This window comes from Oryctolagus cuniculus, chromosome 9 (genome assembly GCF_964237555.1).
Source record: "Oryctolagus cuniculus chromosome 9, mOryCun1.1, whole genome shotgun sequence".
Taxonomy (NCBI): Eukaryota; Metazoa; Chordata; class Mammalia; order Lagomorpha; family Leporidae; genus Oryctolagus; species Oryctolagus cuniculus.
Window position 1 is genome coordinate 71,334,648 of NC_091440.1, and position 13,253 is coordinate 71,347,900.

Consider the following 13,253-nt stretch of genomic DNA (forward strand, 5'->3'; position numbering starts at 1 on the left):
ACAGTATTTACACTGTGTTGGGTACACAGCCCTTCTGAGGCCTCCTCTCTGCACCCTAGAGATTCATCTCCCAAGGGGTCTCCCACGTGGCAAGAGAAGCCTGCCCAGAGCTGGAGCACCACTTCACTTTAGAAACAGAAGGTGCCTAGGACTAAGGGGAAGACTCCTCCTCCAGCATAACCTCATTACTAAGTTTTAACCTCGCCCCATATAGAGGGATACTTAAAGGAGACAGGCATAAACGTCCAAACTGGGCTCTCTTCTAAGAACTCTACTCACTAATGCTGACCTCTGCTTAATCTAATGCTGGATTTCTCCTTTGTTCTGGATTAACCACGTCTTCCTACCTCTGAACAACCTGATCAGGGTGGACGGTCCTTTATGAGAGTTAACATGGCTCCTTCAGGATTTACTGCCAAAAGCATTTCTTCTTCAGGAGCTAAGGCTTCCCCATCTCCAGTCCCAAACGCTGAATGGTAATAACCTTAACTGTAGGACAGGGTCTGGGCTTTCTCCTTAGTGACTTCAGCTTGAAGAGCTCCTGCCAGCAGCTGTGTGCCTGACCTGCTTCCTCTTCTCCACTCTCCTTCCTCACCAATCAGAAGGGGCAAGCGAAAAGCTTGCAATGGCCACTGGCCCAGATAAAATCGGTGATTTTGTTTTCTACTCTAGTTAAACAGAAAAGAAAACTCCAAAGTGGCAGAGTGGGGACCAGGTCACGCAAGTCTTTTACTGTCAAGCACACACGTGTGTAGTATGTTTCGTTAGCCTGTGATGGCAGCTTCACTCACTCAACTAGACAGCATGTGAGTACCTCTATCTTTATATCCCAGGATTCCCTGAGTGCACTGGGGGCAACAGCCAAGCTAGTCTAGGGGATCAGGACAGGCTGCCAGGGCATGCAGCATCCAAGCTGAGACCTGAGGACAGGAGGTCAGGCCAGGGGGAATCTGTGGGCAGGACAGCCTCTTTCTGGGACATTCCAGTGGTGAAGAGACGCGGAGGACGGCAAGAGGACCTGGGCTCAAGAAGCACCCGGAAGATGCTAGGTCTCACTGCCATCTAAAGGAACTTGAGGGGCTGGCGTTCTGGCGCAGCGGGTTAATGTGTTGCTTGCAATGCTGTATCCCTAATATGAATTTTCTGTGAAGTTTTTGAGACCCTGCAAACAACTGGACTTGTGCTTTCTGAAAGATCACTAGCTTGAGTGTGGGAAAATATTTTGGAGGAGATAAGGCTGGAAGCAGGCCAGCAAGGAGGAGACTGCCACAGTGCTTCAGGAGGAAGACCAAGGTGGCCTGGACAAGCGTGGTGGCGGTGGCCATGGTCCTGAAGGTGGAGAAGTAGAACCAAGAGGTCTCAGGCCAGGAAAGGGAGGAGCCTTAGAAGATGCCCAGGCTGTGCCCCAGGAGCTGGTAAGTGAGGTGGCATTCCTGAAACCCACAAGGCTGGGGAAAGAAGAAAAATGTGGAAGGGGCAGGGAGGGAAATGGGGCTGGGCCTCAGCCTCTGTGAGCCACCCAAGAGAAAGGCTGCAAGCAGAGGGTGGGGCCTGGGGTCTGGAGGTAGGTTTGGGAATGGGCTCTACATGCCAGTCACTCAGGGCCCTGGAAAGATGCCACATCCCAGTGATGGTTTGTTACCCACAGCGACAAAGGGGCCAACACTAAAACCTCAGGGAGCAGTCATAATTAAGGGCAAAGGAGAGTGAAGAAAACCCCAGAGGAGATGAAGTAGCAGCAGAAAGGGGAGGAATAACAACATGCCAGGCAGCACGATCCCTGTAAATGCCCCATCCCACAGACTGGGGTAAAGAGAGAAGACAGGTGTCCCAGGTAGAGGGCCGGAGGAGGGAGAGGCCCAAGATCTACTGTACCAAGCCAGCTGATGTGGGAAACTCCAGTGGTCCTCAGGGGGCACCACAGACCTCTCTACAGGGGCAGAGGCTCAGACATAAGAGGGCAGTGCAGGAGGGAAAATGGATTGGGAGGCCTGGCACAGAGCACAAAGCACAAACCCCTCAGGAGGGGCCTGTAACACAGCAAGCTGGGGAGCAGAGGGAGGGAATGACCACGGGAGAGGTGGGGGCTGTGACTATGGGCCTAGGGCACCCTGTCAGGAGGCTGGGCAGAATGAGCACCCTGAACTGTGTGACAGAGGCATCCATGGATACATGCCAATCACACAGCCCACAGGAGGCAAAGCCAGAATGGACTCTGGTCTTCTGCTTCCCGGCTTGAAAAACACCGCCACCCTATTGTGATGGCAGGAGGAAAGCCTTCAAAACGAGGCACCACCTTTGGAGAAGAACTGAGTAATGGCAGGTGCATCCCACGTGGCTTCGCCTTTCAGCTGGTTTGTGCCTTTGGGCAAAGATGCCTGTCTCCTTGTGTTCAGCTCAGTGGAGCAGTTCTAAGCAACTGCAGCCCAGGCCAATGGAGCCGTTCAATCTGCAAAGCAGAGCCCAGCAAGACTAGTTGGAGAAAAGGCAAGTTAGAATGAGTGTGGCTGCAGGTGGTTTTGCTTCTCCTCTGCACATGCCCTTTCTCAAAAACGCGGCAATTAATTCACAGAGAAAGCAAAGTGAGCCAAGGCGCAGAAACACTGCAAAGCCACTGAAGCAGCCAAGTGTGTGGGAGACCCAAGGGCAGGTGGGGACAGTGCAGCATGGTGGCTCACAAAGGGCTCTGAGCCCAACTCCAGCTCTGCCATGGCCCAGCACAGACTTTGGACAAGGTGCTTCACCTAAGAGAATTATAGAATCTTCCTAATGCAAATAGAGAGAATGACAGTCCCTACCTCACGAGGAGGGCATCAGGATTAAATCGGACAATGTGTGAAAGGTGCTGAGTAGTAACTGGTAGATACCCAGTCATCACAAAGATTGTGATTATGATTTAAAAACTAGCATCCAGGGGCCAGAGCTATGGGCAGTGGGTTAAAGCCCCAGCCTGCAGTGCCAACATCTCATATGGGCACTATTTTGAGTGCCAGCTGCTCCATTTCCAATCCAGCTCCCTGCTAAAGAGACTGGGAAAGCAGCAGAAGATGGCCCAAGTGGGAGACCCGGAAGAAGCTCCTGGCTCCTAGCATCAGACTGGCTCAGCTCCAGCTATTGTGGCCATCTGGGAAGTGAACCAGCAGATGGAAAGTCTCTCTCTCTCTGTCTCTACTTCTCTATGTAACTCTTTCTTTCAAATAAATACAATAAATCTAAAAACAAAACAAAACCAAAAAAACCTATCATCCAGAAGAAAAAGATCAGTGTTACTACACTACTGTCAGCAATGTCTCATCACCTTCTCACTCACTGGTTCAGTTACTTGCCAAGGGCTGCTCTGTACCAGCCCTGGAGACCCTGCAGGGCAGCCCTTGAGAGGCCAGGCACTGAAAGAACACAGTTACTGAGACTGGTGCTGGGGACAGTGTGATGGACAGGCAAAGGCACAGTGGGAGAGGGACACGGAGGGCTGTCTGTTTCAACAGTAGGGGAGTTTGAAGTCGGCATTACATGGAAAGGTAGAAATCAGCAAAGACGGAGACACTGGAGACCTTTGGGAGAATCAACAGAGGCCCAGGAGGAGGCGCCTTTCCTCCCATTGGGGCAAGAATGGAGGTGCCATGGAGAAGGCATGCTGGGTAGGGCAAGGGACAGGAAACCCACTAATTTCCCATCCAGTGGCTTCTGCTTTCAAGACTCAGAGGAGAAATCAGTTTTCAGGGGAGTGTGGTAGGGATGGAGAGATTTCAGAAATGTAAGGAAGACCTGAAAGAATTACTGCCCAGAATATGAAAAAGAAATGAAAAATGTTAACACAGACGACTTAATTTATAAGAACATGGACTCTGGTGACCCACAGTTTGGGTGATTACCCAGTTCCACTACTTAAAAGCTATGTGACCTTGAGCCAGCTGCCAAGCCTCTCTGACCTCATTTTCTTACCTATAAAATAAGAGTCATTAAAAGTTATTTCCCCTTAAAGGGCTCTGTGTGTGTGTGTGTGTGTGTGTGGCTGATTAAATACAAAGAGCTTAGAATAGTGTCTGTCAAACAGTCAAGGTTATGTAAGTTTCCAGCAAGATATAGAAGATAAACACTACTCCCCTTTTTCTTTCTTAGCAAGTTGAAGCCTTCTCTCTGCCTGCCTGAATCCTCCAGGTCTCACAAGGCCCAGTCCCAATGCATGTCTCGACAAGTTCTCCCTGACCACCATTAGCTTTCCTCTTCTATTTCCTGGGACACTAACCCCCTATGTTCTCACCTGCCCTTTGGCATACACCCCACCTCCAACTCTAACTCCAACTCCTGCTTGTGTTTCAACATCTAAATGCCCTGTTTACATAACCCTGAGAGGTAGGCTCTTTGTGTGTCTCTGCCAGCCCTCACAAGGTCTAGTGCACTGTAGTACACAGTGGGAGTTTGATGCATATTACACAGGCTGGCATAAGTTGATTTCAGGCACTTCTGATGAACAAAACCCACCTGATGATTAAGTTGTCCTCACCAAGGGTCACAACGGTGGCCTCTGTGGCTTGGAGAGACATGAGTTTGGCAAGGGCTTCTGAGGTTTTGCTCTAGGAAATAACCAAAATGTAATGAGAGCCATTGTGAGCTGAATGTTCACACCCAGCCCAACACCCATAGTGTAAGAGAGAAAGCAGCTGCAGACATAGCTGTTTATATGGTTCAGCTTTAATTTGCTATACAATTTAAGCCCCTCTCTTACAGAATGTTACAATGCGAGGTTTGGTGAAGAGCTTTAAACACAGCATGACTGAAGGTGGAAGAATTGTTTGCAAGACTGATAAAGTCTATACTCAGTCATGCACTGAGAGACCTGTGGGCTCCGACTTGAAGTCCAGGGTTCTTTCTTTCCCTTACACAATGCCCCTGAACAAAGGTTTTAATAATTAACCAGATTAGCTGGGATTTCAGAAGTAGCAACCAAGCTGGAGGTTAGTGCCCAGAGCACCTAATCATATGAAGCTTTCGTCTTCCTTAAGGGGTTCTCGATATCGTGTACAATTAGTGATTCTAAACACAGTGCTCAGATGAACTGAGATTTGTATCATTGAAAGAACAGCTCTTTTCTTAACCTAGAGCTGCAGTTACCTTTGCCACGTGTTCCAGCCACCGCCCCAGGGAAATGAACACAAACAGCATGGGCGGCGTGTCGAAGAATGTCACAGGGCTCCTCTCAGCCTGCTCCGCAACTGCAACCACCAGGATGATGAGGGAGTAGACATAGGCGATGCTGGTGGCCAGTACAATGAGCACGTCCATGTTGGCCGACCTGTGTCTCAGAGACTTATAGGCCTGAACATAGAAATACCACCCACCGAGGAACTGAAAAACAAAGAATAAAGGCTGCCAACAAGCAAGGCAGAGTTTACAGAACAGCCAGAGGCCCCTCAGGACGACAAATACTCTAGGTTTGTTCACAATTTTGATGACAGTTTTTCTTCTGTGATGATGTCTACTGGTCACAGAGATAATCAGTCGAGGGCATGTGAGAGCCTTAAAACTGAGAGTGCACAACAGAAATGTCCAATAAGAGAATGGTGGGGACAAAACAGGATTCACTTTACTGTGGACCATGCCATGCAGTCCCTAAGGAGAATGTGCTAGATCTACACCCAATGCCTGAATAATGTCCATCATACACGGATAAGTGAAAAGCCAGTTACACAGTGTATTTCATTTAGCCTTTGTCTGTATTACGTGATGAACATGTACAAACTCAGGTGTGTATTTTCTCTATATGATGAAGACTTGGAAAAATACATGCCCAATCATTAATAAAACTGTAGTAAGAGTGGGGAATGACACTGGGAGGGAGGTGGGTATAACTAGTGAAAGAGTGTTTGAGTGTTTTCCTTCTTTCTTATACTTCAGTATGGCTTGAACTTGTGGCAACATTATACTGGCAATTAATAAGAAAATATAGGAAAAAAACAATTCAGTCCACAAATTCTTGCCTCCAAATAGTCCTAAACATTCCAACATGAAGTGAGTTTAATTTTATATTCTAAAACACAGACAATTCCCACCAGAAACGCAACTACTTCCTTACTGTCACCACCAGGGTACATATTCTATGACATCCATCTCTTCTGGATTATTATTATTCACTCAAAGATAAAGAACCTATGTCATTCCAGATGGAACACTCAAGTTCATACTCCAGGTTGATCTAGCCATTGTTTCTAAAACAAAAGTAAATTAAGCTAAGCAGTAAGCAAACTGGAGGCACACAGGTTCACCAGCCCTCGTGGCAGGCAGCTGCTGTTCAGGTATAGCTCCCAACAACTGGGCAACCAACTGACAGTGAAACCAGGCCCTTCTTAATCCCCAGTGCTGGAGGGCACACCTACCCCTGTCCCCTACATTGGTCACAAGATGGGGAATGTGGGGGGAACTAGTAGCAACTATCTGGGGCAGTTTCCATTGGTCACACACTGATGTAGAGAGCAAAGGTTTGCCCAATCTTTCCAGTACGCACCTGGACAAATGTACACAAGATAAAGAAGATGAGATTCAGAATGGACAGTCCTGGGATGATGTTGTGGTCCAGGATCATAGACTCGTGGGGCTGATTGCTGGGTATTAACATATAGATCATTAATCCCATAACAGGGATGCCAAACACCAGGCTGCACAGGAAAGACTTCTTCCACCTGGAAAGAAATTGCAGCAACACAGACATCTTAGACCAGGCTTGGCACAGAGACTGCGGGCCAGTTCCCTCCTGAGGACTGTTTAAGACTTGTTTTTTGCCACATCTGGGACAAACCACCAAGTGCTACAATGCAGGAACATAAAAGGTCTATAGATGGCTGCAAGGGTGTCCCAGGAATGCTTAGGCCCAGCTCTTACCTTCACACAGCTGACAGGTTACCCTCAGTTCAAACGTGAGGCAACTGAAGCCCCAAAGAGGTTTAACATTCTCATTCTACAGCTCTCTATTCAGAATGAAATCATACAGAATCCCAAAAGAAGGAAATAGATAAAAGTAGGATTTTATTAGTAGTATAAATGTACTATTCAATTGTTAAACATTCAACTTTTTTTTTTCATTTTTCTGTTTTTTTCTTTTTTTTTAACTTTTATTTAATGAATATAAATTTCCAAAGTACAGAATATTGATTACAATGGCTTCCCCCCCATAACGTCCCTCCAACCCGCAACCCTCCCCTTATCCACTCCCTCTCCCCTTCCATTCATATCAAGATTCATTTTCAATTCTCTTTATATACAGAAGATCAGTTTAGCATACATTAAGTAAAGATTTCAACAGTTTGCTCCCACACAGAAACATAAAGTGAAAAATACTGTTTGAGTACTAGTTATAGCATTAGATCTCAATGTACAGCACACTAAGGACAAAGATCCTACATGAGGAGTAAGTGCACAGTGACTCCTGTTGTTGACTTAACAAATTGACACTCTTGTTTATGGCATCAGTAATCACCCTAGGCTCTTGTCATGAGTTGCCAAGGCTATGGAAGCCCCCTGAGTTCAATGACTCTGATAATTTTTAGACAAGGCCATGGTCAAAGTGGAAGTTCTCTCCTCCCTTCAGAGAAAGGTACCTCCTTCTTTGATGACCCGTTCTTTCCACTGGGATCTCACTCGTGGAGATCTTTCATTTAGGTTTTTTTTTCCCCCAGAGTGTCTTGGCTTTCCATGCCAGAAATACTCTCATGGGCAACTTTTAAACAACTACTTAACATTGAGTCAGTGGGAACAGTGAAGCTGTCCTGATAGACACAAAGTCTGAACCTGGGGGCCATGCATAACAGGCGTGGTCTCCTATTAGCTGTAGCCTCCATGAAATTTCAATCAAGCAATCGTGGAACCTCTTGTGAACCTTAACATGGCCTGAACCACCAGCCTGCAAGATGGTTGACACCCTTGGGCTGTTGCCCAAGGCCCTTGGAGAATCACTCAATGGCTTTCCAGGTTCCTCTTCTGCCAATCCCTATGCACTCCAGGCACACCAATCAGACCAAACCACAGGACTCCCTGAGGACCCTTTCCCTCTGCCTCCAACCCCATCTCCTTCAGCCTAGTAAACTTCTACTCATTCTCTGAGGTTCAGATCTTGTATCTCCTGCTTGAAGGTTCGCTAAACTTTCTAGAATCTACCTGAATCAGTGCTGTCATTGTTCACTCACACTTTCCAAGCCAGACTATAGCCCCTTCTAAGATAGGGATAGCATTCTATCTATCCCCAGCACTTGGCACAGTTGCCTGACAACAGCACCCTTTAAGTTGGTTGAATGAATAAGTAACCATTTGAAACAGAGGAACAGAGGAACCCAAGGAATTTGATTCCCAGTCCATTTTCTTTCACTTGGCCATGATGCCCGACCTCATATCCTATTTCTAGAATCCACGCAAATATGAGTAGAGTCTAAAAATACTGTAACAGAAGAAAAAATTGGGGCTGACAGTGTGGCTTAGTGAGTAAAGCCGCTGCCTGCAGTGCTAGCTTCCCGTATGGGTGCCGGTTCTAGTCCCAGCTTCTCCATTTCTGATCTAGCTCCCTGCTATGGCCTAGGAAAGCAGTGGAAGATAGCCCAAGTCCGTGGGCCCCTGCACCCGCATGGGAGACCCAGAAAAAGCTCCTGGTTCCTGTTTTTTGTTTTTTTTTGTTTTGTTTTGTTTTGTTTTTTTCTTGACAGGCAGAGTGGACAGTGAGAGAGAGAGACAGAGAGAAAGGTCTTCCTTTGCCGTTGGTTCACCCTCCAATGGCCGCCGCGGCCGGTGCACCGCGCTGATCTGATGGCAGGAACCAAGTACTTATCCTGGTCTCCCATGGGGTGCAGGGCCCAAGTACTTGGGCCATCCTCCACTGCACTCCCTGGCTACAGTAGACAGCTGACCCGGAAAAGGGGCAACCAGGACAGAATCCGGCGCCCTGACCGGGACTAGAACCCGGTGTGCTGTCACCGCAAGGCGGAGGATTAGACTAGTGAGCTGCGGCGCCAGCCATTGTTCCTGGTTTTCAGATCAGTCCATCTCTGGCCATTGTGGCCATTTGGGGAGTGAATCAGCAGATGGAAGGCTTCTCTCTCTCTCTCTCTCTGCCTCTCTCTAACTCTGCCTTTCAAATAAATAAATAAATCTTCAAAACAAAAAGAAAAAAAGAAAAAATCTAAGTGCTGTCCAATCTGCTAGCCACCAAACTCATGTGGCTATTCAAATTAAAATTAAAGTTAAAAACTCAGTTATGGGGCGGACGCCGTGGCTCACTAGGCTAATCCTCCGCCTGTGGCGCCGACACCCTGGGTTCTAGTCCCGGTTGGGGTGCCGGATTCTGTCCCGGTTGCTCCTCTTCCAGTCCAGCTCTCTGCTATGGCCCGGGAGGGCAGTGGAGGATGGCCCAAGTGCTTGGGCCCTGCACCCGCATGGGAGACCAGGAGAAGCACCTGGCTCCTGGCTTCAGATCAGCACGGTGCGCTGGCCGCAGCGGCCATTTAGCGGGGTGAACCAACGGCAAAAGGAAGACCTTTCTCTCTGTCTCTCTCTCTCTCACTGTCCATTCTGCCTGTCAAAAAAAAAAAAAAAAAAAAAGTAAAGAAAACTCAGTTATGCCATTACATGCAGTTCAAGTGCTCACTAACTGCACCTGGTTAGGGTCAGATGTAGAAGGCAGACATCACCACAGAAACTCGTACTGAACAACACTGTTAGGAAGGTACAAGCAGCTCATCCAGGTGGAAGGTTCTCTGGGAGGCCAGAGGCAGCAGAGACACCGACAAGCCTAAGAGCATATGCATAGCATGTGTCATGCCATTGGGCCTAGGTAGAGGGAGATACTTAGACAAAAGCTACAGAGTATCTTTTGTGTTCTACCTACTGCTTTATTTCCACCTTGTGGTCCAAGTGGTGAGCATTGGGGTTTCTCTGGGCCAAGGAAGCATGAAAGCCAATTTCCTAAAAAGAGAGGGGTGGGAAACAGGGAGGAAGGTACTTGGTTAAAACATGCATTGGTACAAAGGACCTTACAGCTTTAGAAACTAGAAAGTAAATCTAAAAGCATACACAAGAAGTAGGGGTTTTCCTCTCACAATTTCTTTACCCAAATAGCCTCACAAGCATCCATCTATGACTACACCACCATCGAGGAGGTGGCCTCATGGGCAATTCCTGTCCCCTCTGTTGGCAAAGGCAGAGGGTTCTGAGAAGACAGCTTTACCAGGCCCCAAACCTGATCATTACTAATTTAGAAACTCGGATTTTTTTAATTATATGTTTCTATTTAATTTTTATTTTATTTATTAGAAAGACAGAGACAGACTGAGCAACTGAGATCTTTCGTTCACTGGTTCACTCCTCAAATGCCTGAAGCCAGGAGCCAGGAATTCAATCCAGTTCTCCCACATGGGTGATGGGGACCCAACTATTAGGGTTATTACCTGCTGCCTCCCAGAGTGTGCATTAGCAGGAAGCAGGAATTAGGAGCAGAGCTGGGACTTGTACCCAGACAGTGTTTTAATTGCTGTGCCAACTGCTCACTCTCAAACCCAGAACTTCTAAGTTGAAAAATTCAAAATACCTGAGTGCATGAAGAAGCTGAAATTCAGAGAGGTTAAATACCTTGCTCAAAGCCACAGTGTTATGAGAGAGCTGGATCCAGGGCTCAGGTCTCCAGGCTTCCAACCAGGCTTCTTCCCATTAGAGCTGAACTCAGCTCCTTCAGTATCTGGAAGCACAGCTTCCATGGTAGGCTGACAGACACTGACCTTAGTCAGTCTGTGCTTTGCTTGTGGATTAACTCAAGCACTCTGTCACTGGGTCAATCTGACATTCTTTATGAATATATGCAGACAAAAACTGCCAGGAAATGTCAGTCAGCACAATATAGAGCAGGGGCCCAGAACTTTGGTGTGCTGGGACTTTTACATAAAAATTAAAAGTTATGATGAGAGAAACTAATTGAGTCTAATTGCACTAGGAAAAGATGCCCCAAAGATGCAAGTGTGGAGGCTAGACATTGCAATTATCTTCCAATAAGGACAGAGAGGATGCTCAGTAGGCTGGGTAGTGGGGGTAGAAAAATCAGAGAGGTTAACTGAGACATGTTAACTTGGGGCTCTCCTTCCTGTTTACAGCATCGCCGGACTTCTTGGCCTTATCAATGCCACTTCGCTACTGTTCTTTAAGATCTGTGATGCATCAGAAATAGAAAGGCTGCTGAGCTTGGGGTCTGGGCTTGAATGCCATTTGTGCCACCTGTGAGCTGGAAACCAGTGAGCAGAAACACTTAACTAACCTCTCTGAGGATCTTTCCTCATTTGACAGAACGGCTGTGTTATCTGCCAACGGTGGTGCACTGTATTGTTAGCATCATCATCACTCCCCCATCAAAAGCTCTGCTATGCCACACAACAGACAACATCTTCTTGATAGGACAGGGGCAGCATTGTGGCACAGTGGGTGGAGCTGCCCCTTGCAACAACAGCTTCCCATATGGGCGCTGGTTTGTTTTGCGTCCCGGCTGCTGATCTAGCTCCCCGCTGGTGGCCTGGGAAAAGACGCAGATGATGGCCCAAGTGTTTGGGCCCCAGTCACCCATGAGGGAGACAGGATCATGCTCCTGATTCCTGGTTTTGGTCTGGCCCAGCGCCCTGGCTGTTATGGGCTTCTAGGGACTGAGCTACCAGATGGAAGATCTCGCTCTGTCTCTCTCTCTGTAACTCTTTCAAGATAAATAAATCTTTAAAAGAGCGAAGTAAATAAATAAATAAAGGACAACATGACATTAAACCTGTTACAAGACGTTTCAATTCAAAGCAATTTCCTAAGTGGTAGTTCTCACTAAACTTTATCTTTATCATTAGCCATTACAATTAATCTTGTTTAAGTTTTCACTGTCACATCACCACTGATGTTTATATGATCTGTTATAAAACAGACTTAAAAAGCAGTGCATCTGTGGATAAACTAGGGGAGAGAAGAGTACACACGAAAATTCCAACTTTTCAAAGCCTAGTAACCAGGCAGCAGGTATTTAGCTTATAAGTAAAGACACTTGCATCCCACATTTGCACTGCCTGGGTTCAAGCCCCAGCTCCAGCTCCTGACTCCAGCGCCCTGCTAATTTAACATCCTGAGAGCCAGTGGCAATGGCTCAAGCAATCAGGATCCTGCTACTGACATGGAAGACCTGGAGTGAGTTCCTGGTTCCCGGATTCAGCCCTGGCATTGCAAGATGGGGGAATGAACCTACAGACGGGATCTCCCTCTCTGTCTGAGATGCTGGGGGTGGGGGGGTGGGGTGGGGGAGGTGGAGAAAGAGCTAAACTTTCCTACAACACAGACTCACCACAGTCAAAAAATGCAATATAACTATTTCCAATGCCAACATTCTCTTCACCTACAGATACTTGGTACAGACATAAATAATACTTAAAAATTGTAATTAAGCAATTTAACCTTAGGTACCAGGTATATTGGTGATTTTCAGGAAACATGAGATTAAATCATAAATTTTTTTGAAAGTAACTTTTTTTTAAATTTTTATTTATTTATTTGGCAGGTAGAGTTACAGACAGTGAGAAAAGAGACAGAGAGAAAGGTCTTCCTTCTGTTGGTTCTCTCCCCAAAAGGCCACTACGGCCGGCGCTATGCGGATCTGAAGCTAGGAGCCAGGTGCTTCTTCCTGGTCTCCCATGCGGGTGCAGGGGCCCAAGCACTTGGGCCATCCTCCACTGCCTTCCCGGGCCACAGCAGAGAGCTGGACTGAAAGAGGAGCAACCGGGACTAGAACCCGGCGCCCATATAGGATGCTGGTGCTGCAGGCGGAGGATTAACCTAGTGCACCACCGCGCCAGCCCCTGAAAGTAACTTTTAAAAAAAAATTTATTTGAAAGGCATAGTTACAGAAAGAAAGGGAGAGACAGAGAGAGATCTTCCATCCACTGGTTGACTCCCCAGATGGCTGAAGCCAGGAGCTTCACCCAGGTCTCTCACGTGGGTACAGGGGCCTTAGGACTTGGGCCATCCTCTGCTGCTTTCCCAGGTGCATTAGCAGGGAGCTGGATATAAAGTGGAGCAGCCAGGACTTGAACTGGTGCCCATATGGCATGCCAGTGCTGCAGACTGTATTAACCCACTGCACCACAGCACTGGCTCCCATAATATATTTTTTTAATTTTTTTTAAGCCAGGGGCTTCATCCAGGCCTCCCACATGGGTGGCAAGGGTCCAAACAACTTGGACCATCTTCTATTGCTTTTCCCAGGC

At 47.3% G+C, this 13,253-nt stretch overlaps 1 protein-coding gene across 6 annotated transcripts in view; it reads right to left on the reverse strand.

Moving 5' to 3' along the window:
* ATP7B (ATPase copper transporting beta) overlaps positions 1 to 13,253 on the reverse strand; it is an 80,620-nt gene that overhangs the window by 19,553 nt on the left and 47,814 nt on the right. For 3 of the 6 annotated variants that reach the window (XM_070048898.1, XM_008273873.4, XM_008273868.4), the window contains exons 6-9: positions 9,866 to 9,942; positions 6,503 to 6,677; positions 5,113 to 5,346; positions 4,483 to 4,574 (exon numbers count right to left, since the gene is read on the reverse strand). In XM_070048898.1, the coding sequence (XP_069904999.1) occupies positions 4,483 to 4,574; positions 5,113 to 5,346; positions 6,503 to 6,677; positions 9,866 to 9,942 (578 nt within the window). Of the gene's footprint in view, positions 1 to 4,482; positions 4,575 to 5,112; positions 5,368 to 6,502; positions 6,678 to 9,865; positions 9,943 to 13,253 lie in introns of all 6 variants that reach the window. The other 3 variants (XM_051832253.2, XM_051832254.2, XM_051832252.2) reach the window with 1 other exon arrangement.